This window comes from Miniopterus natalensis, chromosome 21 (genome assembly GCF_054644295.1).
Source record: "Miniopterus natalensis isolate mMinNat1 chromosome 21, mMinNat1.hap1, whole genome shotgun sequence".
NCBI lineage: Eukaryota > Metazoa > Chordata > Mammalia > Chiroptera > Miniopteridae > Miniopterus > Miniopterus natalensis.
In genome coordinates this window covers 16,174,740-16,200,964 of record NC_142101.1, presented here as the reverse complement: position 1 = coordinate 16,200,964, position 26,225 = coordinate 16,174,740, and the positions used below count along the sequence as shown (strand labels likewise).

The following is a 26,225-nucleotide window of genomic DNA, read 5'->3' as shown; positions in this document are numbered from 1 at the left end:
CGAAAAATATCCTCTGCCTAGCTGGGGTGGTTCAGCGGTTAAGCGTCGACCTAGGATCCAGGAGATCGCGGCTCGACTCCTGATCAGGGCACAGGCCCGGGTTGTGGGATCGATCCCCAGTCGGGGGTGTGCAGGAGGCAGCCGATCCATGACTCTCTCATCATTGATGCTTCTATCTCTCTCCCTCTCCCTTCTTCTCTCTGAAATCAATAAAAACATATTTTTAAAAAAATGTTCACTGAATGGATGGATCAAGAGCGGATGAATCGGCGTTTAGAGACGAGCCTGTCTGCCGTACCTGGGCTGTGCAGTCCACCTGGGTCGCACGGCTGGGCGGGCGTGGCGGGTCCCTGAGATTTGCTCTAACGGCCACAAAGCCACACTGGCTCCCAAGCAGCGCAATCTGCCATCCACCGAAGGCTGGTTTGCCAGGAAGCCCAAGGATGGACTCCCCACCAGTGCCATCAGGCTCGGGGAATTTGGCTAGCACCAGGCACCCCCGACTTCTGCCAGCTAATTGGCTTTGGGGAAGCCGCTGACCTACTCTCCACTGAGCGGTTTCTGTGAATCTGGAACCCGGCCTGCTGCTCATCATTGATCAACCTTGGCCAAGCCAGCTGGCTTGTTCCTCTGCAGACAGCTTGCCTTAGGGAAGCTGGTTGGTGGCTCTACAACCTACTAAGCGAGAGAGACACACACAAAAGTACAGAACAGTCCCTTAAGAAAGGACCGGTGCTCGCTTTCCTTCGAGGGCATCTTAGGGATGAACAGGATCACGGAAGGCGCCCGGCATGGCCTGGGTGGACTAGAGTCTCAACGCGAAAGGTGACTCACAAGTTAGGAACGTAGGGATGGTGCCCAGATGAAATAAAAGCAGGGAGCACTTCGTTCAATGAGTCTTCCCCACATGTCTATAAGGTTCCTTTACATTGAATTTGTCATAACATCAGCACCATGTTGATAAACCTGCACTGCTGAGACAGGGCACACATCGGCTCCTGGAGGCCGGTGGGGCAAAAAATCCACATCAGAGTCCTCTGTGGCTGCCCCCCCATCACTTACTGGGGGTCACGGGACTCTCAGTGCCTGAGCAAATGTTTGAACAGGTTTTCTCCCCGAGCAGGGAGGGTAAAATCCATTGGGGAATTTTTAATAATCCAAAAGGAATAAAAACTGTGTAGCCTATCAGATAACTGCCGGCTTCCCGTTCCAAGTTCACCAATGGAAATGACAAATGGGGACAATCCAATAAATGATTAACTTTTAATGGTATTCCAATGAAAGCAGGGGGAAGGGAGCGAAGAGAGCTGTTTCTGATCATTTCAATCTTTCTGTGCTCTCTCGAGGGCACGAGGGCAGCCAGGGCCGATTTATTCAGCTCAAATAATTCGTGGTGTTCTCTTTGGTAAGGTGATGTGAGAGAATCTACTTCATTTCTAATGCAATTGTTGTTTTTGATAAAAACATGTACCTGGACAACTGTTTCCGAGAACCAGACTTGCAGTGGGCCATGTGATGGCCTGAGACCCACATGGATTAGATACAGAATCATGGACAGATCTTCATAATATTAGTACTTTGATTTTCTCCATTTATAAATGGGTAAGACTATAATACCCCACTGGTGCCTGATGACCTACCCTCAAAATAACTGAGGCAGGGAGTCAAGTGCCCTCCTCTCTACAAAGGCCAAACTTATAAGGAATTTGGTTCTTCAGTTCACCTTCTAAAAACTGAAACCAGAGCGCAGAACCTTGCCACGAGGTGAAACGTTCCTCTCGGCTCCAATTTCGACCTAAATGTGTTGCCCACTGTTTCACAAAAACACGCCCCTGGGACCAGGGTCCCAGGTAGTAAACAGCCTGAGTGCTGCTGATAATTATTCACAACAGCTGACAGTGAGCAAGTTCGTCCAGAGTTTATGTTGGGAGCCCGAGGACCTCCGAGCGGGATGTCACCCAGAAAGATGGTCTCGTCTAATCGCCACGTGATACCGGGACTTGTCCTGACATCTCTCGCAGTGACGGGAAACTTACTGCCTCTGACACCGTCCGTTCTATTTCTGGACAGTAAGTCAAAAGCTCAAAGCAATGAAGTGAAACCTCATTAAAAAAAAAATTAAAAGTGGGGTTTACTTAAGTCATCTTTTAAAAGCTTAGTATCTCCTAATATCCATAGCCTCGAAAGGATCCCATGCTAAATATATACTGGAATATCCGTATAGTTCACCAAAAAAACCCCCCAAAAATCAAAACTGTATAAAACAAACACAGGGCCCAGATCTGCTATAAAATCCAGACTCCCTCATACAAATCACTGTAAGAAGCCCAGCAAGGAACAATCTCTCTTAGCTTCCCTCTGCTCCCTGCAACGGGGAAATGCCCACCCCTGGGGGTCAGCAAAAAAATCGAAACCCACCTGAAGCACACAGTCCGCAGCCTAATGCATATTAAGCTCTCAAAAATGGGCCCTTACTTTTACCTGCAAAACCCTTGCTATTCATTTTGAGACGCTGCATATCCACAAAGCACGACAGAAGAATCGCCGGCTGGCACCTGCACACGAAATAACTTTTCGTGGCCCCTTAAATAGACTCCCCAACGGCTCAGTGTCAAGACAGAGCTCCCAGGGAAAGGTGCTCTCGGCGGCTGCTTCTATTATAACTCGGGAGTTTTGTTTAACACTCTGCATTAATGAGGGAGCTTCTTAGGATAATATTACAACAGAGAGTGCACGAAATACCAGGGAGGTCAGCTCCGTTCTATTAACTGTCATCTAACACAGAAATATTTTCCTCGAATACCATTAAAGCTTCCTTTGTTCTGCTTTTTGAAGGCAGCGAGAACCCAAATTTCCCCGCCGATAATTCCTGTTTTTGACTTGGCAACATAATGCTGTTCGGCTTCAGGAAGAAAAGAAAAGAAAACTCACCTTGGCAATGTCTTCTTCAGGGGTTTTTACAAAAGATATTTTGTTAGGACGTGTTTTTTTAAGCAGGTCCTTTAAGTAAGCCAAAACATAGCTGCTTGCCACTGAGTGACCTGAGTCGCTTTATATATTTTTTTTTTAAAGAGGCCCTACCTGGGAAACGCTACACCCTTTAAATGAACATTTTATGAAAATGGGAGCTGTGCAACAGAAGGGTAATTAGACGGGGAAGCTGCTCTTCGCTGCTCCTGCTGATACGGTGAACCCAGAGGACGCGGAGTCCCTGCTGCCACATATAAATCAAGACGCGAGCTGTGGATGCAGCAAAAACAGTTCTGGGATCATTTTTCTTCCCATCCTGGGGGCTTGCGACAACTGATTGGAGAGATGTCACCGCAGCTAAATGAAGAAATCTGTGCTGTCTCTTGTACCAACGCTCCTCCGCTTACGACAGGGTTTGGGTCCTGACAAACCCATGGGAAGCGGAGAACATCATTCGGGGAAACGTTTTCAACGCGTCTAACCTACTGAGCATCGGGGCCCAGCCCGGCCCGCCTCAGACACGCCCAGGACGCTTCCATTAACCCGCGCCGGGCAGAGCCATCAAACACTGGCTACGCTGCAGGGTGGCCCGGCTGGCCCTGGCGGCCGATCGAGGGCCCGACCAGGAGACGGGCGCATCACTACCGCCCAGCACCACGAGAAAGCGTCAAACTGCCTATCGCTCGCTCGGGAGAAGATCGAAATCCAAAATTCGAAGCACAGCTTCTCTCGAGCGTGTATCATCGCTGCCTCACGGCAAAGTCGAAAAATATCCTGCCAGGGCCCGAGTCTAGGTCCACCTGGCCTTACAGCTTGACCCGCCCTGCGTCCGGCAGCCACAGCTCGTGCAGACGACGCCTTCGCTCTGAGCCAGGCGCCGAGGAGCGCTGAACCCACAGTAGCTTTTTATTGTTATTTTTAAAATAGATCTTTATTGATGTCAGAGAGAAGAAAGGAGAGGGACAGAGAGAGGGAAACATCAATGATGAGAGTCACTGATCGGCTGCCTCCTGCACGCGCCCGACGGGGGATCGAGCCCGCAACCCGGGCCTGTGCCCTGACCGGGAATCGAACCCCGATCGCCTGGATCCTAGGTCGACGCTCAACCGCTGAGCCACGCCCGGCCGGGCTACGGTATCTTTTTAGATACTCACACTTTATTTGCCAACACTATTATTGCCACCGTCCTTTTACTGACGATGACGCTAAAGATTAGAAACGTTAAGGAAGCATTTTTTTTTTTTAAGGCAAAGTATAAAGGCCTACTTTTGGGGGCATGAAATAACTACATTAGCGCCCCATACGTGGGCATGGAGGGATATGATATTGTGCAGAGACGTGGGTGTCTTGCTCTCGTTTGCAAGAGTCAAAAAATAACAAAAATAACCGACTTGCCGAGGTGAAACCCATCATAGCAATAAACAGCCATAAGCCCTCCATCCTCTGATGGGTGAATTCTACACCTAAATAAAATAATTATTGCTTTCATAAAATGTCTCTGTTTGCCACTGACAGAGAGAAAACTGAACCCGTAGGCCCTGCAACTGCCTTTAAATAACCAAGGAGAAAAAATCAAAATAAAAATAAATCTTGACCAGATTTATAGGGGCGGCTTGATGAGGTCTTGCTTTTTCCCTTCAAATCAACAATACCTGCAAAAAATGAAAGGTGCATGTGGAGACCAGATATCTTGTGACAGATGGGTTCTCTGCGACCTACAGTACAGGATGATGCCGGAAAAATGATGCTGGCCCATCATTCGTGACGCTTACGAGCAAAGCAGAGCCCAGCGTAACCACTCGGATTTGAAGAAACGATCATTTTTTAAGTGCACTTCTTGAAGTTTTTGTTTTATTGTGGACTTGTGCTGTTTCTCCACACGACTGTTTCATTGCTCCAACTTGGTAACCATTCTTTGACTCAAAAATTCTAACCTTAAAATCAAATGTCATTCGTTCAGATACTGACTCATGAGAAGGCGCATCCAACAAGAATTTAATTATACACAAGGTGATGCAACTGGCACTGGTCGCCCGCTAAGCCATCGCTTCCCTTTGGCACCCCACGTCGTTAGCAGAAATGGCGATGGGCAGAACTGAGGGTTATTATTGTTAAAAGAGTGAAAGTCTCAGTTTTCTATTAACCACCCTTCGCATAAAAACTTCATTTCCCTCAGGCACCGCTTTAGCTAAGATGCTTTTGGCTACTGGAAAAAAAAAAAAATACCTGTTCAAGGAAAGAAGGCCCCCATCTGAGCTGTTGAAATCTGATTTCATTTCAGGTTCGAAAACGAATGTTGTTTTTTTGTTTAAATAGATTTTGTCTGTCGATCTCCAGACCCGCTGCGCCATCCGCCTGTATGGACCGCTGTGGTCAACACCGGGGTTGTAGCAGCAGATTTTATTACGGGCTGGTAATTGAATTGAACAGGTTTACATTTGAATAGATTTACTACCTCATGATCTCTGACATACTGCGTGGGACTGAACTCCCTCTCCATCCATAAAGATACGTTTAAGACGCACCGTTCCCTCCGGGCTGGGAAGGCGAGTCTTGAGCCAAGGAGATGGCCACTCGTAATTGCGCATTTATATGCGGGGCGCGATGCTGTATTTCAGAGTTGTTGTTTTTTTCAAGTACAAAAGAAAAAGAACATTCCGTATTTACTCGTATCCACTCCACCCTTTCTCTTTGGGGAAAGGGCCCTAGAGAACCGGTATTTGCCCATGGAAGTGTGCACCAGGGGTAGAGGAAAATTAGTTACTATGTGGGTATATCAGCCACAGCCGCAATTTCCCTGAAAACAGCCCCCCTAAAGGCTAGACGGCAGCATCTGAAGAGGTGTGACTAGCAGATAAGTGCGGGGCCCATTCCCTTTCACCAACCATGTTTCATTAAACACAGTTCACAGCTCCTCCGTAGCTCTGAACCCCCTTCACCGGGGCTCCTGCTTGAAAGCCGCAGAGGGGAAAATACCGTTTTTCTACCTCCTCCTTACACCTCGACGGGCACACGGTCGCGAAAATGACGGCGGTAAAACCACACCGCTCAAAAAAATCTCTCTCTGGAAATGGAGGCGTATCCCAGTGTACTCCAGATTTTGAAAATAAAATAGAAATCAATTCAAAAGCTGTTTAATTAATACACGGCTTTTATAAACTTTTTAAAAATCGACTTGCTTTTTTGAAAAGAAGGCTTATTTCTCAACGCCTGCCTTCTGGAAACGACAAGGGTAAGGAGTTCCAGAATCACCCCAACGTACCTGCTGGGTCGCACCGCCCGTCACAGGCGCCCCACCTTGTCCCGTCGACGTCAGCAGCCAGCCGCAGGGTATCGGGAAGGTCAGATAGGGAAGGAGCATCCTGCCCTCGGATTCAGGGTCCTCACTGTGACCCCCTTTTTCCTGGTTTCCCTAACACTGTTGCAAATCGCTTGTGCACCCCCCTCCCTTCCCCACCTGAAGCCCAGGGTGCCGGCAAGGGCCTTACCTTCCTTCAGCATGCCCACTTTCAAACACTTCATGAAGCGGCAAGCCTGGCAGGATTTACGTCGACGCTTTGTGATTTCACATTCATTCGTAGCCGGACAGCTGTACTCTATGTTACCTGGAACACAGGGTGGTGAGAACGGGAGCTGTTAGATGGGCAAGACCAGGAAAGCTACCATGCCCAAAGCAATGGATGATCCCTGCCCCTTCCCGCAAAAAAAATAAAAGCCCATTGCCCTCATGAGGATGTGACAAGTGTCATGCAGCTGGATGCTCTGTGACAACCCCTGGAGACGCATTGAACAAGGGGAAGATATCTGGTGAAGGTCTTTAAAAAAATTCCCTTTAAAATCAGCCTTTAAATCACGATGCTCAGTTCACCTGGGCCACGGTCCAGTCTCCCAGGATCTTAGGCTCCAAAAGAAATTTCAACGCAGATTATTTCCATAAAACCACAAACATCATAACTGTTTTTTTGTATTATCAAGCCTGGCTTCCCTTCTTTTTTTAAATTAAAAATGTTTAATGTTGACATAACTGCAGGTGTCTCCCCTTTCCCCACCCTTTGCCCACCTCCACCCACCCCCACCTCTCCCTCCCTTGGCCTTCACAGAAGGGTCTGGATACAGGTTCCTTAGCTAAGCGTGGATTTCCTTGGGTGACCAATGTTGGGATGCATCAGGCTTGTTGTCTTTCCGATTAAACGTCACTGTGGCAAATAATCAGCAGGCTAATTTGGGACCCTGCAGAAGCTCCTACAAGGCAGCGGCTGAAGTTACCTGCTTGTTGCTGCAACACGAACCACAGCCTTACAAAACAATTTAATGCTCCGCAAATGCTTCTTATTGGTAAACAGCGATCGTCGCTGTCGTCGTCACGCTTGCGACACCCCTTGAACAATGAAATCCAAACACTCCAGCCCCATGGACGTGTCATAAGTAAGAATAAACCGCGATGAAATTACATTTTCAATCCCTCGCAGTTTACATCCCTTGCAATAGTACCTACACATTCGAAATGATACGTAAGCCAGAAGAAGATCCAAACTTCATCTTGAATTTTTTTTTTTTTTTTCAATTAGTGGCAGTGACAACGTGTGGGATGAGCCCTGGGCCTGCCTACAGCTTTGTAAAGAAGCTGCCTTTAAAAATAAAGCCTCTCTCCCCATCAGCTCCCACACGCAGCCCTGGAAGGTCCTCGGCTCCTTCCTAACCCTTTCCCCTGGTGATTAAGTGCATTAGTATCTTAATGAAAATGCATTCTGTTTATGGCCCTCTTGGGAGGGGGGAGGTCATCACACCCAATGCATAAATTGTCATCGGAGACGGTCCGAGCATAATTGCAATTTTGCTGCTCTGCATCTGCAACACTCGGGGTCCGGCCGAGTCCCCTGAAACATGCGTGGAGCCTAGTAATTAGCATAGAGGCTGCCTGGGACCAGGGCATTGACGAAATATTTCAGAGTTAATCACACTTTGTAAACACTGATTTATATTGACTACCTTTCTGCAGACTGATGCCGTCTCAGTAAATATCACATTAGCGGGCTGCAGGGTAGTATGGACTCAAACCCGTGGCCGCTGCTAATTCAACAGGAGTAAGGCCTAGCCTCTGACGGCCGCCGAGGGTCGGCTCCGCACGCGTGACTTAGTGAAAAAGGGGGGCTGCGCATCAGAGCTCGAGATACGCCTATCCAAACAGTCTGGCTAAGTTAGCATTCTAATTCGGGACATTTATAACAATAAAAGCAACTACTTCTTAACAGAAGAGGTTAACTAATAAGAGCAGTATCAATTACATCAACAGAAGCACACCCATCATCTTCTTAGGAGATATTCACAGAAATCCAAGGATAAGTCGAAGGAACCAGACTGGCTGAGTCACGTCTGAGAATAAGGGGATTTAGAATATAACTGTAGGTAGGCCATTTCTCACTGCAGAGTTTCTTTAACCAGCGCCAGGAATTTATTTGGCATCAAGAGCGTGTTGCTAGCAATTGCCGAGGGGGTTAATGAGGACTCTACTACCAGAACCTTCCATGGGCGTGGCCTTCCCTACCCTTATGTAAAAAGAAACCCAAGTCCTTGCTTTCTTAGGAAAAGCAAACAATGACCAGTGAGAAAGAAAAAATATATATATATTTCCAAACAGGATTTCTTCCAATTTCTATGCCTGAAAAGTCAGTCCGGAGGCAAACTTTGTTCACTCTCCAGTATGGCGGTGTAAGCACCAGCCCCACATTTTGAAATGTTTTTTTAAAAAAAACTGATGTTAGAGAGAGAGGAAGGGAGAGGGAGAGAGAGATAGAAACATCAATGAGAGAGAAACATCACCGATCGGCTTCCCCCTTACTGGGGATCGAGCCTGCAACCTGGGCATGTGCCCTGACCGGGAATCGAACCGTCGACCTCCTAGTTCATGGGTCAACCACTGAGCCACCCTTGCTGGGCTGGTCCCACATTTTGAACCCAGTGCTGAAAACTTCTACTGGGATGATCCACCATCCACCCCACTCCTCCACTCTCCAAATCCTCATCATCTCTCCTTTCCAGCTGGTTCCCTTCCTCCTCGACAATCATACTCTCCCCCTTCACAGCAGCACGCTTCCGGCCGGGCCTACATCGGGCGCGTGTGAGCTCAGCCCCGGACCACCAGCCGGGCACGTAGCCTCCCCTCGGTCCCGGCCAATCCATGCCACACACCTCACTACCCTTCCTCCACCTCCGATCGCTTTGTTCAATCACCATCGTGATTTTGTTTCTAAAGTCAATAGATTCCTATGGCCTCCTAGACTCAAGGTATAATATTAGACCGGCTAACGAAGTCCCAGCCAATCTAACACTCGCCTGCCTGCCCAGCAACATAACAATTATCACCTTACGCGAACTTTCTGATGCAGCCATGTGATTTATTCTCTTTGGCTGTGCCCTTCAGGCTCCCCTCGGAGGATGATCTATCTTTGCCCCTCTTTTTTTTTTTTCCTTAAAATTACTTCCAAGTCTCAACGTTCAACTCAAATCCCAGTCAAATCTTTCATGAAAATGTCTCAGCCCAGCCTAGCAGAAAATGACTTCTTGGTTCTCATATCTTTTCAGGTCCCCTCATCATATCCAGACATGCCATATTTTGTTACACCTTTTCACATGCATATTTCCCATTAGAGGGTGAGGTCCTGGAGGCAAGGACCGTTTCTCAGGCAGCATAGAAACCTTCCACGACAAAGTAGTGCATAAGCAAAGTAATCCTCTTAGAATAGCTTAGTATTTTCATGACATCTCAAGGTCATTTTTAGGAGCATCAGTCATAAAGCGGTAATGCAGTCATGCCCACAAGGTCAAGGGAGTGGGATACCCCTATCAGGAAGGGATCTGAAGGTCACTAGCAAAAACCACCCTTCAAATCAGGAAAAGTAGAGGAACATTTAGTTCACTTTCAAAATCTTGAAAAGTCGCTTTGACAAAAATGGAAATGCATGACAAAACAGGGAGAGATGGTCAAGAAAAATAAAATAAAATACAAGAGCTTCTGGGGGGTAAAGGGTGAAAAATGGAAAAAAATGTAAGAGGCCTTAAAGGAAATAAAAATACATCTTAATATGAACTGGATAACAGTGAAAGGAAACTATAAAATACAGATAGATGAGTTATTTAATTTTTATCTAATTATAATACACTTTTCTTTTCTTTTTTACAAAATAGGTACTCTCAGAATTGTAGCCACATAGGAGATCATAGTTAGGAGTGATTCGACAATAGTAGCTAAATCTATGAATGACTGTGTTAAAGATTTTAAAATTTCTTCCAAAAACAGAATTGTCAAATTGTCACGAGACCATTAGACTGCACACAAAGAACTAGTCTAGCTTCCTTTCTCGCCGTGACATTCCATAATTCTTCAATGACAAAGAGAAATGCAAAGGCAGGGAAATCTCTAACGGTGCCTTAGAATGAAGTCTTGAAGGAGGAACCCTGAATTAGTCATCAAGGGACCCTCAGTGCTCACTGCTGAGCCTGGAACTGTGTGTCCTGCACTGGGGTGGGACAGACGGACGTGGTTCCTGCTCTCGAGGAGTCCACGGTGCCACAGAGGAGACAAGACATGTCAACAAACAACAATACAACCAAGTGCTGGGTGCGATGGCCCTGGATGCAGGGCGAACACACACGCTCGGGAAAGTCTGTGAACTCTCCGCAGGTGCAAACGCTGGGGCTATGCTGCGAGGAATTAATAAACGAAGACACCCTCCCAAAGCTGCAGGAAACACAACATTCCTGTAAGAATTTCCCGGTGAAGAGATGGAAAACATCGTGGTCCTCAGTGCTTTCATCAATCATGTATATTCAGCCTAAGTGTACGGAAACTGTTTACTATGAAACCAGGTATCCTTCAGCCAAATGACCTGTTTCAATAAGCCTGCCTTGACATCCACGGATGATAACCTTTATTTCACTAAGTAACCCTGGTTTATGTCTTGGGAAAAAACACACAAAACAACATCATTCTAATAACTTACTAGCTGGAGGAAAACCTCGCTCGTTTCTGAGCCCTCCCAGCGAGCCGCTCGGTTCATCCTTGTTGGCTACGATCGCCCACCCAACAGAGCCTTTGATCCACGTGAGAGTCCACAGAGCTGCTGCTCTTGAAAAACCTTCCCTGGTGCTTTTGCTACTCAATAAAGCAAGCATTTATCCAAAAAAAAAGTGCTGCCCCAAGCACCTGGGTAACAATGTCCCATCTATTCCGGTCATGGCTCAACAACACGACTCCCAGAAGACCTATGATCCGCACGGGGCGCTTGTTTTCTTCAATTCATGAAGGTGGAAACCAGACAACAGGCTTTCCAGCGGCCACCGTGGGCACCTGGACGGCTGGCGGTGGACAGACACTCAGACGAGGCCCAGTCACCGCTCACAGCCTGCGCTCCTTTTCTTGGATTACCGCTTGCTATTTTCTGGGACACATTTGTTAGATGGCACCGGGGACCGAACTGGGCAGCCACCGATGACAGGATGGGAATTGTCCCAGCTTTGTCAAGAGCTGGGGGAGTGAGCTGTGCCGGGAGAGAGGGAGCCACACCAGCACGGTAGCCGTGGGGTTTTAAAGCCGGCTCAGGAGAATGGCGGAGCCGCTTATAACATCTCCTGGCGGCTTCTCAGAAGGTCCCGGGCTCTGAGTCCTTAGTTCTGAGTCTTTGGTACAATTAGTTCGCAGGCGACACAATTCTCTCACTTACTGCTTAATAGAGCCTTGCAGCTCGCTGGTGGCGGAATGACAGGGCGCATGCGAAACCCCAGCCCCGGGTGCCAGTCGGTAATCTGCGCCCTCCTTTCAGTCGCTTAATGGACTTTTACAGTTTGGCAGTGAAGGGGCTGAGTGATGGAAATTAGCACAGCGTCTCAAAATAAAAATATATGTCAAATCCCGCCGCCCGCCTCCACCCCCGCACGCAGTGAGATGCGCGGCCTCCGGGTCCGTGCGTGTGCAGACATCGCAGTTCCGACGCCCACTGGAGAGCCTCCGAATAGCTCCCCAATGGTTTTAATTTTATTAACAGAACCAAATGGCTGGCGGTGACCCGCAGGGCACTCCAAGTGGGGTTTATCCAATTGGTTTCCAACATTAAGTGATTTAAAAATAATGGGATTTGCCTCGGTACACAAATACAGGGCATTAAAAATGGGCAGGCAATAATCTGTAGTATTTTTGTTTTAAATGCCCAAAAGGAAAGGAAAAAGTCCCTCTATCTATGGGAGTAAAGGTTTTTCCGTAGAGAGAAAACTTTCCCTTCTTTCCTTTCTTGTTTTTAATGCTTGTGTCTAGCTACTTTCTGCTAATTTAATCTGAAATTTAAAAAAAAAAGCAACCACTATTTACAGCTTAGATTATATAATAGGGAGTAATAATTGATTACATATCTATAGCAAAAAAAAGTTATAATTCCATCAATGTGCATTTAAGTTGAGTGCTGATTTTTTTTTCAGACTACACCCAAAGCTGGACTTCAAAAGAAGTCACCTAGAGATACTATCTCCGCCCCCAAAGACTTGTGGCAGCTTTCATGAGAACCGCCACTAGAGCCACTTTCCAAACTGTAGAGGATGGGGGAAGAATCAAATCACACTTCATTCATCTTAACCCAAAACAGGAGACTCCTCCTTCCTACAAGATGTGATGCCAAAGGGTTTCTGCCCATTGTCAAATTTTAAGTCTACCTAAACACTGCCAAGACCTCCAGATCACTGAAGATGAAATTTCGAGAATGGAGAATCGGCCTCTGAAAGAGGGCACCCCAAGATTATTACAAAGAATGACAGAGCCAGGGCAGTAAACGGGGCCCTCAAACCACCTGGGAACGTAGGTTGTGGCACGTTGGGGTGGAGGAGGGGACTGTCCCATGGCTTAACAGTCACGGCTGGCTCTAAGGAGAGCAATCGCTCACCCAGGGCTATGCCAGAGTCTCACGTTCCTCACCTTTTCGCTGCCCCTCTAGCTCCTAAAAAAAAAATGAGCTGGGAGACAGGCAGGTAGAGAAAAGGTCTCTTGATATTTGGCTCTTTAGATTTCTATAGGATTAGATGCTGACAGTCACGTATGTCATTCATTAGAGTCATAATAGTAAATAAACAGGCACAATTATGCTGCATTTTCACAATGAAACTCAGGCTCAGCTCATCCAAGGGAATAAATGATGCTTTGCCTGTAAGGAAAAAAGACCAGAAAGAGACCCACAAGTATACAGACTTACAAACGCCGAGCAACACCTAGTGACTGCAGACTAAGACCACACAGTCTGGCTTCATTGTCCAGTGAACCGAGCTGGGGGGGGGCTACTGAGCCTACAGCAAGGACACCGTCACCCGCCTCCCTGTGCTGTGAATCTAACCACAAGATTATATTTCCTTGTTGTATTGAACAAAAGAAAAAAAAAGTTCAGCAGGAAAATAATGCTGTAAAATGAGGTGAGATTCTTTAGCCCTGATTTTTTTTTTCCAGTTTAAACAAAACATATCCTGCCTTGGTTTCCCCCAAATTTGTAAACATGGTCATTCCTTTATCGCTTTAATTCTGTAACTATTAACTAAACACCAGGCACTGTACATGTTCACCTAAAAAAAAAAAAAGGTGGAATTCCTCCAAGTTCATTTCTTCAATGAAGCTTTCCCAGGCCCAAAGACCGAGTGCGGGGTCCTGATCTTCAGGTGAGCCCTTCTCTTACCCCCGAACATACTTTTATCACGTGTGTCTCCTGAACTGCCCACCTCCTGTCCCAACTGCACAGTCCCTGAGGGCAGGCACTTCCTCCCCTTGGAGTCCTGTGTCCGACAGGATGTCTAGTCAAGTCCCCGGCCCACAGGGAACACTCATTACCTGTCCGCTTGATTTTTAGAGACTCTGCTCCTAGTTCCCTCATTTTAATGTTTCGCCCCAAATTGTTCATTAAAAAACAAACAAACTATGCAGAGTCAATTACACAGAATAAACCTGAAAGCGATCCACCCACAATGTATCAGCTGGCATAAAGCAACACAGGTCTGTAAGATGTTAGGCTTCAAAGAGACCCGAGTCCCAGCTGGCTCAGGCCCCTGGTTCTGTGCAGGCCACAGAGGTGGATATGTACTGACTCACCTATGACTACCTGGCCCTCTTTACAGAGATATGGGCGAGTTAACTGCAGGAAAGGCTAAAACTCAAGCACCCTGACATCCAGTCAACTACTCCTTAAATGCACCCATAAGATCTAACTTATCAATTCCTATAATAAACATTAACGGTGCCAGGCATTCATCTACGTGCTTTACATCTTTGAAGCCCCATATTGCAGATGAGAAAACTAATGCATCGAGACAAGAGGTAACTTCCTCAGCATCACGTGGTTAACAAGTTTCTGCGTGAAGATTTGAACCCAGGCACACAGGATCCAAAGTCTGGGCTCAGTGACGCCCGGCCGGGCGTGGCTCAGCGGTTGAGCGTCGACCTGGGATCCAGGCGATCAGGGTTCGATTCCTGGTCAGGGCACATGCCCTGTTGTGGGCTTCATCAATGACTCTCTCATCATTGATGTTTCTGTCTCTCTCTCTCCCTCTCTTTTCCTCTCTCTGAAATCAATAAAAATATATTTAAAAAACAAAGTCTGGGCTCTTGGCTGATACCTGCCAGAGGGGAGGGGCATTGGGGGCTGGGTGAAAAAGGTGAAGGGATTAGTGGCACAAATTGGTAGCCACAAAGCAGTCACGGGGATTAGTCAAGTACAGCCCAGGAAATAGAGTCAGGGATGCTGTAGTAACTGCACGGTGCCAGGTGGGCACTGGAAATATCGGGGGGACACTCTGTAAGGCGTATGATTATCTAACCGCTGTGCTGTACACCTGATACCAACGCAAAATAATACCGAATGCCCCCTGTCACTGGAAAGTAAAATTTAAAAATACATAAAATCTGTGCTCTCAACCACGATGCGAGGCTGCCCGACTCTAATCTTAAGTTAAAAGTAATTGAGCGTCGTCTGGCACCGAGATGAGACGTGGAATTCCTGTCTCCCGAGGGTGCTTTGTGTAGCTGCCGGTGTTGCTATTGCTGCCGGTTGGAAAGGAAACTGTGATGCCTGGACCGAAGCAGGGGCGGGGTGGACCTTGGCATCGTCCTCTGCTGTTGTCAGAGTCGGGGGCGAGGGCAGCTGTGGGAGAGGATAGGGTTGCTTTTAAGAGAATGGAATCTCTCAACACCTCGAAAAGAAATCCCTCAACTCGGCTCTGCACCACTACGGTTTGCGGCCCAGTGTAACTCCACAGAAACCAAACAGACCCGTCGCCAGAGCAACAGGTGTCAGGCTGTAAACAATGCATTTTAAAGATCCCAAAATACTGCCATTGTTCATGATAGAAAGAAAAAATAATCCATCATCAGGAAGGTGCGCTCTGAGATCCATTTAAAAGAGAATCTTGTGTATAATAGAAATACACTCACTGACAAAAATGATGACGGATATAAATATCTCTCATCAGAGTTCTGCAGAAGCTCAATGCGTTTAGCTTTGACATGATGCTATTTCTTGGAAAAGACATTACTGTCCTGCAGTGTGGGACGTCCCCTATGTGACATGGGCAGACACTTAATCTTCATTTTTGAGTTCCTATAGTGTGAGTCACAAGAGTCTTCATAAAAGAGCCCAAAGATGACCTGTCCCAAGAAAGGTGTTATATCTGAGTTAACCCTAACCCCCCAAATTTGCTGTGCTCAGTAGCCAATATCAACTTTTCAATGTTTCTCTTCTGCTTACAAATTTTAAACAATCTGATATGAGTTTGCCTCTATCTCATTTAAAACATAGGACTAAAAAAAACGGAGGAAGGGTTGTTAACAAAATACTCTTGGTGAAAGAAAGAAATGCAATGCTAATGAAGTCTCATGTAGCCACTATCTTTGGATAGAAAAGATTTCCGTGTCTATATTTTGTAGTGACAGCTACCAAATGGCACAGTAAGTCCAGATGACAAGTGTTGGAGGCATTTGGGTCATGCCCTGTGTGACAAAAGCAACTGACTCATGACTCGGTACTTGACCTCATTCCAATCTTTAGATTTTCTTTGTACCAGAAACAAGCAGAAACAAGCAAATCCTTCCCTAACGCTGTCCCTAAGTGCTCCTGTTCTTGAATGCTCTCCATATGCCCAGAACTTGGCCAGAAAAGAGCTGTGGATATAGATCCTTCCTTCAAGATCAAGTTTACATATTCAACAAGTATGTATCTGGATCCCCCAAAGTTAAGGATTTGGGGAACTCCTGCTTGAGACAAGAGCTGGGAATGGATCTGCACCTAAACTGTAGGAGGCAATGTATCAACAGTGACAAGCTAAAGATACTGGAGTCTCCCTGGGTTCAAGTCCTGGCTCCCCCGTTTTCTGTGTGAGTTGGAGAAAGCTTTTCAATCTGAAGTTACTTTCTTTGGGAATGAAGTGCATGGAGATGGGTCATAACAACTGATATCTCAGGGGGTTGCTGTGAAAATCAAATGAGATCATGTCTGGAAGGTACAGGCAGAGCGCCTGATGCAGAGAGGTATCGATGATCGGCAATAATCACAACACTAACGAGGCTCAGCGGAGGGCCTGGGACGCAGCAGGAGAGCCGAGCGGGACCTGCAGGGCCCGGGTGCTGGTCCTCAGCGCAGGAGGAAGGAAATGCTGGCCTCCTAGGCCTGTTCAGTCAACAGGCGCCTCGGGGGAAACACAAGCAAGAAACACCAAGAAAGAGTAGCGAGTATTTACCCCAAGGGTCAGGGAACTAGGCAGGGCTGCTGGCTGGGTCTGGGGGTAAAACCGGGAAAGCCGGGAGGGGAACGAAAGCTCCCGAGGGGTCTTCTTGTGCCTGAAGATGCCCTCTCGAAATGAAACCTGTGTGTCCCCATGACCTGCTCTGATAGGGGTGGCAGGCAGTGCCCCACGGTCCGGCAATGCCACGATGGGCACATATCCCCCAAACGGAAGACAGGATCTGGAAGAGATACGTGTGCAGCACCATTCACGACAGCCGAGAGGGCAGTGAGCTCATGTCCAGGGACAGATAAGCAACTAGAGAAACGGGCTCTAGCCCTGGCGGGTCTGGCTCAGTGGTTAGACCATCGGCTCCGAGACTGAAGGGTCTTGGGTTTGATTCTGGTCAAGGGCACGTACCTCGGTTGCAGGCTGGGTCCCTGGTCCAACCGGGGCACACGCAGGAGGCACCAATCCAATTGATGTCTCTCCCACATTGACGTTTCTCTCTCTCGTCTCTCCCCCTCCCTTCTACTCTCTCTAAAAATAAAAAATCAATGGAAAAAGTATCCAGTAAGGATTAACAGCAACAGAAGATGTGCTCTAAACATACAATGGGACATGATTTGGCCTTAAAAAAAGGGGGAAACTCTGTCACATGCTACAACATGGATACGCTGAGGACACTATGCTATGTGACATATGCCAGTCACAAAAAGACAAATGCTATGTGATTCCACTTATTTGAGAAGGTATCAAAAGTAGTTAAGCCCATAGAAATAGAAAGAGTTGCCCGGCCGGGCGTGGCTCAGCGGTTAAGCGTCGACCTAGGATCCAGGCGATCAGGGTTCGATTCCCGGTCAGGGCACATGCCCGGGTTGCGGGCTGCAGCGGATCAATGACTCTCTCATCATTGATGTTTCTATCTCTCTCTCTCCCTCTCCTCTCCTCTCTCTGAAATCAATAAAGATATATTTAAAAAAAAAAAGAAATAGAAAGAGTGGTGGCTGCCAGGAGGTGGGGGGAGTGGGCAATGGGGAGCTGATGTTTAACTGGTATAAAGCTTCAGCGCTGCGATGAAAAAGTTCTAAAAACCTGTGGCACAGGAATGTGCATATAGTTACCACCAGTGGGCTACACACTTAAAAATGGTTATGACGAAAACTTCATGCTATGTGTTTATTACGTACTTTTACCACAATAAAAAAAAAATACAATAAATTTTAAAAAGTAAATAAATGCTGAAACATGACTTGTTTCAAATGCACACTTCTATTTACTTTTAGTATAAACTAGAAGATGTGACCGGCATCCTGTCCCAAATTTTACTTTCCTGTAAAAGTTTTTAGGTTGTTATCGGCAAACTCCAAAGACCAGGCCTTCTGTTGTTGAGTCCCCTTATCTGCGACTTCAAAAGCGAGTGAGCTAATGCAGAGTGTAGACTTTATCAGTTGCAAGGTATTATCCAAGTTTATGAAGTTAATATATCAGCAAAATGAGTAATTGCCCTGTGTGTTCACAGCAAAGAAAACGAAATTCTGGCCCGTGACGCTGAACCCCACCCTGCCCTTTAACGAGCAGAAGTCAGCCAGTCATTGTGAGGCAGAAACTCCTGAAACTAATTACCAAAAACGTGATGGGTTCACATCCAAAGGAACCTCAGACAACAGAACTCTCCTCACACATTGTTGTTTTATTTTCATTCCTCCCTTTAGGGTGAACATTCAATCTACCCGGATTTAGCCATAACCAATATTGAGTTGATTGCAGGAGGAAGGGTCTTCGCGTATAATTACTTTAACGTATGGATATAAACACATGCATTTTGAAAAACATACAGTAGAAGGCATCACAGTAATCAAGATTTAATTTACTGGGGTGCTCCTTAGACTCCAGCTATTCTAACAGGGTAATTTATTGGCTGTTTCTCTGAATGAAACAGCCTTACTTGTCAGGGCTGGGTTCTGGGGTAAGAGAGCAAGGAGGGAAGAAAGCTATTAGAACGTCCACACAGGCACAGATAAACCGGGCTTGGGAGTTTATCTTGTCATCAGAGAGCAGCCTCCAGCCCCTTCCTCCAAACAGTGGCCAGATAGTGCCAGGTCGAGCAGGGTGACAGGTCCTAGAAGGAAAGTCAAAGCGTCGGCCTCAGCCCACCCCCTAAGAAGCGCCGTTACTAGTGTAAGAAGCCCCCCTGCTGAGAGACAGGGAAGTAAAGGCATTTTTAAAGAATTAATTGGAACCAATCCATGAAGTCCCTCAGACGTGAGCATGGCATCGATGCCAAGTTCCTTCTCAACAGGTCCTTGCTGGGAGGCCTGGGTGGAGTGCCGGGACGGCCTTATGATATGACAAGGCACAGGCTGGGGCAGGCTAAGGCAAGAGGGTGTGTCCCCGACAAAACCCTTGGAAGAAACGGCCTTCTTTTCGCAGAGAGTGACTGACGCAGGAACAGGTGTGTTTGGATGGCTCAGGCGGGTCAGGATACGGGAGGGACAGGGGTGGCCCAGGTGACTCAGGGTGTGGGATGTCACCGCGCTGGAGCCCGAGTGGGCAGGAGCTCTCAGGCCAGCTCCACCCACAGCATCACCTGAGAGCACCTTTGTCCCTGCGCTCCTTCGGAGGCCACCGGCGCAGGCGAGCCGCGGGAAACTTGATTTTGCTTTCCTTTGGCAGGCAAACATAAAATGGGCACTATGACTTCTTTCTAACCACTGAGAAATAAGACAGTAAGAGGTCACTCATTTTGTGAATATACTGTTAGTAAAGTTAATTTGGTCTGTCAATTTCGCTAATTATCAAATTTCACTCATTTAATAGTGAACGACAGTTGGACATTTTACCATGACATAAAAAGTTGCACTGAGGCCGTGGCTGGGTAGCTCAGTTGGTTAGAGCATTGTCCCAGAAGGCCAAGGTTGAGGGTTCGATCCCAGCTCAGGGCACATAGGAGAAGCAACCAATGCATGTATAAATAAGGGGAACAACAAATCAAGGTTTCTCTCTCTCTCTCTCTCTAAAGTCAATCAGTCAATCAAAAACAGTTTTTTTAAAGTTACATAGCTAATTCATTTCCTCCCCAAATGCCCCTGACATATATACTCCTTACATGGGGCAGGTCCTTACTCAATGCCACCAAAAGGAAAATGTACCCTAAATGATGCGTCAACTTCGAATGACTTTGAAAAGACAGTAACACAATATGATATGTTTACTAAACATGTAAAATGACAGCAGAGATTCTGGGGCCTCAACTTTGAGCTCCTAGCATCTGAAGGACAAAAGCGTGGCGAGGATCATTAAACTTTCTTCTGTTTTCTCTTCCTAATTAAAGATCAACCGTGCAATCTAATCTCTGAAAATGATCACTCACTTTCTACAACCCGAGGTCCAGCTTCTTGTCAGCCACTCTCAATGCTCCTTTATTTTAATTCACATTGATTCTGGTTTCTGACTAGCTTGCTGAGACACACGAATATATGTCATAGGGACCAGTGAAAAAGACTAGAAAATTCTGATCCCTGAAAACGGAAAAATATTCTGAAAACTGAGATAGATAACAGACTAAAAAAATCATTATGATAGAGAACTTGCTTTCGGTTTAAACAAATGATCTGCAGAGCTGCCTAGGAAGCCTTCTGGAATGAAAATCTTGGTGTCAAGGTTTTCGTACAAGGAAAGAAATTGAGGGTATTTTGGTCAACCGGTTATCCCAGCTATGGCCCGCAGTCAAAGGGAGCCCTAGGCATATTCTCACAGGGCCCCAAGCTCAGAGTGGTTTTTATATGGTTGAACAACTTTAAAAATAAAACAAAGCACAGTATGTAACAGGGAAGGTATGTAACCAACAGATCCTAAGATATTTACTATCTGATTCACTATCTGTCCCTTTCCTAGAAAAGGTTTGCTGACCAGTAGGTCTAAAACAATCTCAGTATTGATGACAATGCCAGTTAATTCCTAAAAGTCAGAAAAGACCATGGAAAACGAAACACTCGTTTATCCCAAGAAGTGGGTCTGCCAAGTTAAAACTAAGAGAAATAAAACTGCGAATTATGCCATTCCCTAAGACATCCATTCACATAATATACATTTTCTACCAACAAAGAAAGTCTGCAATACTAAATTTTACTATTGAAATAAGCACTGAAGATAGCTGTTCAAATAGCAGGAACAGAATGATATTTCTCATTTATAACTTGGCAGCATTAATGCACTTCAAAAAACTAGACATAATTGGCATCAAATGCCAGAAGAGAAAAAAAACAGAAAAAGTCAAACTTATAACAAAGGCAAGCTCTGAGTGAAAGCAAATGAATTCAAGACAGTATTTCTTTTGAAAATATTACCTCAATATTGAATTTAATTGCTACATCTACACTTATAAATCACTGAGATTCCTCAAGTCAATTTAGACATTTCCATGGTATTTTGGATTTTAATTTTAGAAAATACTTGAGATTTAAAGCGCCCCTTTACAAACCAGGGTAATTACTTTCTCTGAACACTAAGTTAAATAGATGTTAATTTATTATGTTTCTTTGGGAGGTTCCTATGATGTAACAGACAGTTCTTAAGTACCTATTTCCTCCTGAGCTGCAAACATTCTATTCTAAGACCAGAATAGCTGCCTGATGGCAAAGAAAATAAAATGTAACATCTAAGAAAGAGCCTCTAGGATTCCTCCTGCTCGGGAAAGAGTCAGCAATTCGGGGTAGAAAAGAAGTCGGCGGCATCAAACTCACAGGCTATGCCCACAGCCTTTAGCATAGGACTTGCAGCAAATGCCTAATTTTTAATGACTCATGCTCTTAGCAGTGCTCTCTTTAGGCCTTGGCAAGAAGAGCTCCTACCAGACAGCCCTGGGCTTTAGAAGGCATCTCCAGTGCAAGGAATCCATCAACAGGCTACGGGGACCAGCCAGGCTGGAGCCAGCCCCCTTGAACGTCATGATCCTGAATACCCGGGACCCTCGAATTTCTGGCTAAGTCACGACATGCCCCACTCCAGGACCTGTCCCTTGGCCCATTCTCTAGAAGGTGGCCTGTACAGGACTCCAGGGCTGCGGTGCACTTTCTAAGGCCAGGGGAAACTTAAGGTAAAAATAATAATAATTTCCCACTCATTTATGAATTGAGGCCAAAACGAGAATTAGGAAAAAAAATCAGAATAAATTAGCAATCCTAGAAAACAACATTGAAATCACTGCTTCCATTGTAACCCTGTTGGACGCTAACGTAGAATCGTCAAAGTCTTCTAAAAAGTGTTTGGTCAACAGAAAAAACAAACAATAACATAAAATCAGACAAACAGAAAACAGCCTTGATTTTTACTTAGTTAAGTGCTGACCTAATTCAACAGTTCCCCAATGATAAGTTGAAAACAGTCAATAAATAAAATATGCCTTTCTGGTTGACTTTCCCCGAAATCTATGATTAATTGCCTTTCACAATCGGAATATCACATTCGGCTTTGGAAAGAACAATTCTCATTACTTTTCTGAAGATGTGCTCTGGATGTATGTTCTTTTGGCTCTCAATGCAAGAAGTACGTTCCCCAACTTTTAAAATGTATATGCATAACATACTGTATAACCAATCTTAGAAATAAATTATTATAACAAGAAAGAAAGATGCTAAGGAGGAACTATTCCGCCTGACTATGCCTTTGGGTGTAGATGTCCCTTGGTCAAGTCAATGAGAGTAGAAGCCACACTTTATATAACGCCCTGGCCATAAGGGCTGGGAGACAGTGGAGAGACTCGGTCTTAAGACAAGTTGCATAATCCTGTCTCAAAGAAGGGAAGGGAGAAGCTAAAACATGCTGCCCGAAGGCTTGACAATGGGTTCTCTGGTCCTTTCAAAACCTGAGTAAGAGTCCACGATGATACCAGAGCCTCGGCCACTTCCAACGCCTTTGGAGTTCAGTCGCTACCACGATTTGGCCACAGAAAGGAGGGGCTGTTCCAATCTCCCTGACCATTGCCACCCTAATTATTACATTACACTTTCACAATTTAATCCCTTTACTTGCCTCACTGCCTTTTCGGGGCTAAGCACGCACCGCGGTGGGCTGCCTGCTGATGTCGCCAGCAGCGTGGCCCCACCGAGCGCCGCCCAGCTGCCAGCTCCAAGCACAGCCAGGCGGGCAAGTCCAGAGTGCTAATCCGGACAGTGACATCTCTGTCTCCCGCTCAGGACCCTTGAGATGCTCCCTCCAACACGGAGCAGAGCTGAGCATGTGCATCGATGCCAAGATCACCCCGCGCTCCGCCCTGCTAGGCTCTTGGTCGCAGTTCAGCATCAGAAGGACTAATCAGGCACAGACTTCCAACCGTGTCCTCCGGCCACTGTGCGGTAACTACGGCACAGCCAATAACACCCGGCTCGCGGAGTCGCTTAAGCAACTCTCAGGAAATTGTTTCAAATGCTTCTTCTGTCTTGAGAAAGTACACTGAGGACCCAAGAGTCTAACCCTCTCCCCCAACCAAAACTCCCTGGTCTTCCCTCAATGCCGTAGGCCATTGTTTGAGGGATTCGCCCCAACCCACCAACCTTTGGGAACAAAACGCTACTAGATCAAAACTACAGCTCCAGCCGGCCAGCCGCCTGGCTCACAGTAGGTTCTCAGAAAATACTTGTTGGGAAAGCGGGAGGGTCCGTATGCACAGTATTTGTTCAGTTAGCCCCCAAAACGTTGGCTTATCTTTGCGTGGACAGGCCCAGAGCGGTGTAAACTGAGTTCACGAAATCACACGATGAACATTGGAAAGTTTAGAGACTCGGTGACTGCAGGATTCTAACACTGTTGACAATGGCTGGCGAGGACCCAAAGACCCAAGTTTTGCGATTTTACAGACGGACAAGGGGTTTCTCCAATGTCCCAAAGTGAAGGGAAGCTTTGCGCCTAGACTGTCGCTTTACCCACTTCACAGGCGCTTTTACACTGATTTTTACCCTCAACGTTTAGTTTATAGTTGAGAGGGAAGAAAGGAAGGATGCAGTCGATGAAGGGTTTTCGTAAGAAAATGCTAATAAAATATGGCAGTGCTGATCTAGAAAATGGGAAGAGGCAGCTGTTAGAATATTTAGGTGTCCCCCCCCACCTCCCCCCGACCCGGCCTTCGTCAGTGAAAACTATGAAGGGCTCTGAGGCGCTTAGGCTTAAGCAGCCACTCTAATGGGTGGGGGTTGCGATGTCCCGGAGAACCGTGCACTTCAGGTAACTCATCTAACGCCGTGTTCCTCGGCCACAAGCCAAGGGAGCTACGCAACAGACAACACAAAAGCAGTAAGTGATACAACTTCTCCCACTAAGGACAGTGGCCCTGCTCTAACCACGGCCGTGCTCTTCCGTTCCCACCCTTCGAGCTTCACTGGGACAGCAGAATTGGCAGGGGGACCGTTGATTCTCTAAGTCCTTCCCTCTCCATTTTAATCTATTTCTGTTTGACCTCAAGACGGAATTAAGACAGTGACGCCTTAGCCCGTTTGGCTCCGTGGTTAGAGCGTCGGCCCTCGGACTGGAGGGTCTCGGGTTCGAATCTAGCCAAGGGCACGTAACTCCGTTGCAGGCTCGGCCCCCGGCCCTTGTCGGGGCTCAGGTGGGAGGCAACCAATCGATGTGTCTCTCTCACATCGATGTTTCTCTCTCTCTCTCTCTCCCCATCTCCCTGCCACTCTCTCTGAAAAGCGAATGGAAAAAAATATCCTCTAGTGAGGAAAGAACTGAGACGGTGGAAGTTACCAAACGAGGGTAAGAAGTAGGGAAACCAGCCAACCAAGCAGCCATCACGCGAGGCCGGGAGAGCGCAGGGGCCTCCCGGTGGGGACTCACCTTGGATCGTCCTCTTGAAGAACGCCTTGCAGGCCTCGCAGGACGCCACCCCGTAGTGGTACCCAGAGGCGATGTCGCCGCACACCAAACACAGTCTCTTGGGCATGGAGTTGAGCATGTACTCGCACTTGGTCTGGGGGTCCTCCACGATGGTGCTGGAGCAGTCGTCGTAGAGTTTCCTGACGGGCCCGCCGCCGCCCAGGATGGGGGCGGACGGGTAGAGGGGCGGCGAGTCGAGTCCGTTCTGGTGGCCATTCATGGTCGAGCTGTAGCTCCCGCTGGCGTCCGACGAGCCGCCGGGGCTGTGGTGGTTGACGCTGTCCGTCAGGGAGGCCGGGCTGGAGGGTTCCGTCTTGATGAAGGACGAGCAGCTGGAATCAATGTGTCGGTCTTTGTTTGACATTCTGCAGAGAAGCCTGGGACCGAGGGAGGGGCGGGCGGAGGGAGAGAGAGGAGAGAGAGAGTCAATCGCAGGGGCCACAAGACGGGGAGACGAAGAGATGTTTAAAAACAAAATAGAGAAAGTGAAAGGGAAGAATGAAAGGAGAGAAAAAAACCCAGAATTCGTGTGCTAAAGACACCGCTCTCCGAGCGCCCCCCAAGGCCTGGGACTTGACATCAGTCACGCTCCAGTCGATACCTCCTGCTCTACAAGGAGGGGACCCGCACGGGCCTGACAGGCCTCCATAAAACTGCCCGGACAGCCCATGAACAAAAGCCCTAATGGGCCCAGTTCCTCCCGGCGCCTTTCTCTTGGCGAAGCTGTCAACGTCTAAATCAACCCTCCACACTCCGAGCGCACCCCCGGAGGAGGAGTGATCTGCAGTCCCCGGCACGGCTAAAATGGTATTTCTTTTCACTTCTACTTTCCCCCTCCGCTTTCGGATCCCGCAATCATTTTCTCACGAGCGGAATCAAACTTGTGTTTTTGAGACGGAACCGACGGGTCCGCGGCTCCCAGATGACCGCCGGGCGGCACCGTCCACGAGCATCACTGAGCCTTTTATTGATCTCAGGCGCGCAGGAAATACACCCGCAAGCGCTCTGCTTCCCTGTTCAAGTGGTTCTATTTTACGGACATGGGCCACTGTAGGGAGACATCACCGATAAAATTCTAGCCAATATTTAAGGATTACTTCCTGGGGCCCACAAAACTTAAGTGAAATGATCGCCGTCGCCGCTGAGTCAATATGTTCGTGTGTGTGTGTCACTGGCCGCCGTTGGAGAGATGACTCTGTAAACGCCACTTGAGCCTGCTGTGTGTCCATAAGTTATTTTTAGCAAAGTGAGAAGATGCCAAAGTTTGCACTAGGAAAAAAAGGAGATTCGCGACGGTCCCTTTTCTTTCCCAACTTGGTCTTTTAACACAAGAGCTCCTGAAAACAAACGTGAACATCTACGGTGACCAACTCCCTTATCTAGAAGGAACATACAGCCTGCCTGCCTTTGCTGGACCCATAAGGGGTGCAGCTTCTGAAAAGGCAATTAGATGAAAAGATATAATGGGCCCTATTTCCTTCCCGCTAGCCCATAGTGCAAAACCCCTTTTAGCAAAGTCCCTAAGCACCTGCTGAGAGCCCACTATGGAAAGAAGAGGTGACAGTTGAGTAAGGGACTTAGATAATTGCTTCCCGATGGAAAGCTGATTTATGGGAATCCCACCGAGCCGTGGTCACCCACCA

At 47.1% G+C, this 26,225-nt stretch overlaps 1 protein-coding gene across 2 annotated transcripts in view; it reads right to left on the bottom strand.

Moving 5' to 3' along the window:
* Positions 1-26,225, bottom strand: part of ESRRG (estrogen related receptor gamma) — a 362,114-nt gene that overhangs the window by 93,630 nt on the left and 242,259 nt on the right. For both annotated transcript variants that reach the window (XM_016221218.2, XM_087828957.1), the window contains exons 2-3: positions 24,544-24,959; positions 6,459-6,575 (exon numbers count right to left, since the gene is read on the bottom strand). In XM_016221218.2, the coding sequence (XP_016076704.1) occupies positions 6,459-6,575; positions 24,544-24,946 (520 nt within the window). In that variant the 5' untranslated portion in view covers positions 24,947-24,959. The remainder of the gene's footprint in view (positions 1-6,458; positions 6,576-24,543; positions 24,960-26,225) is intronic.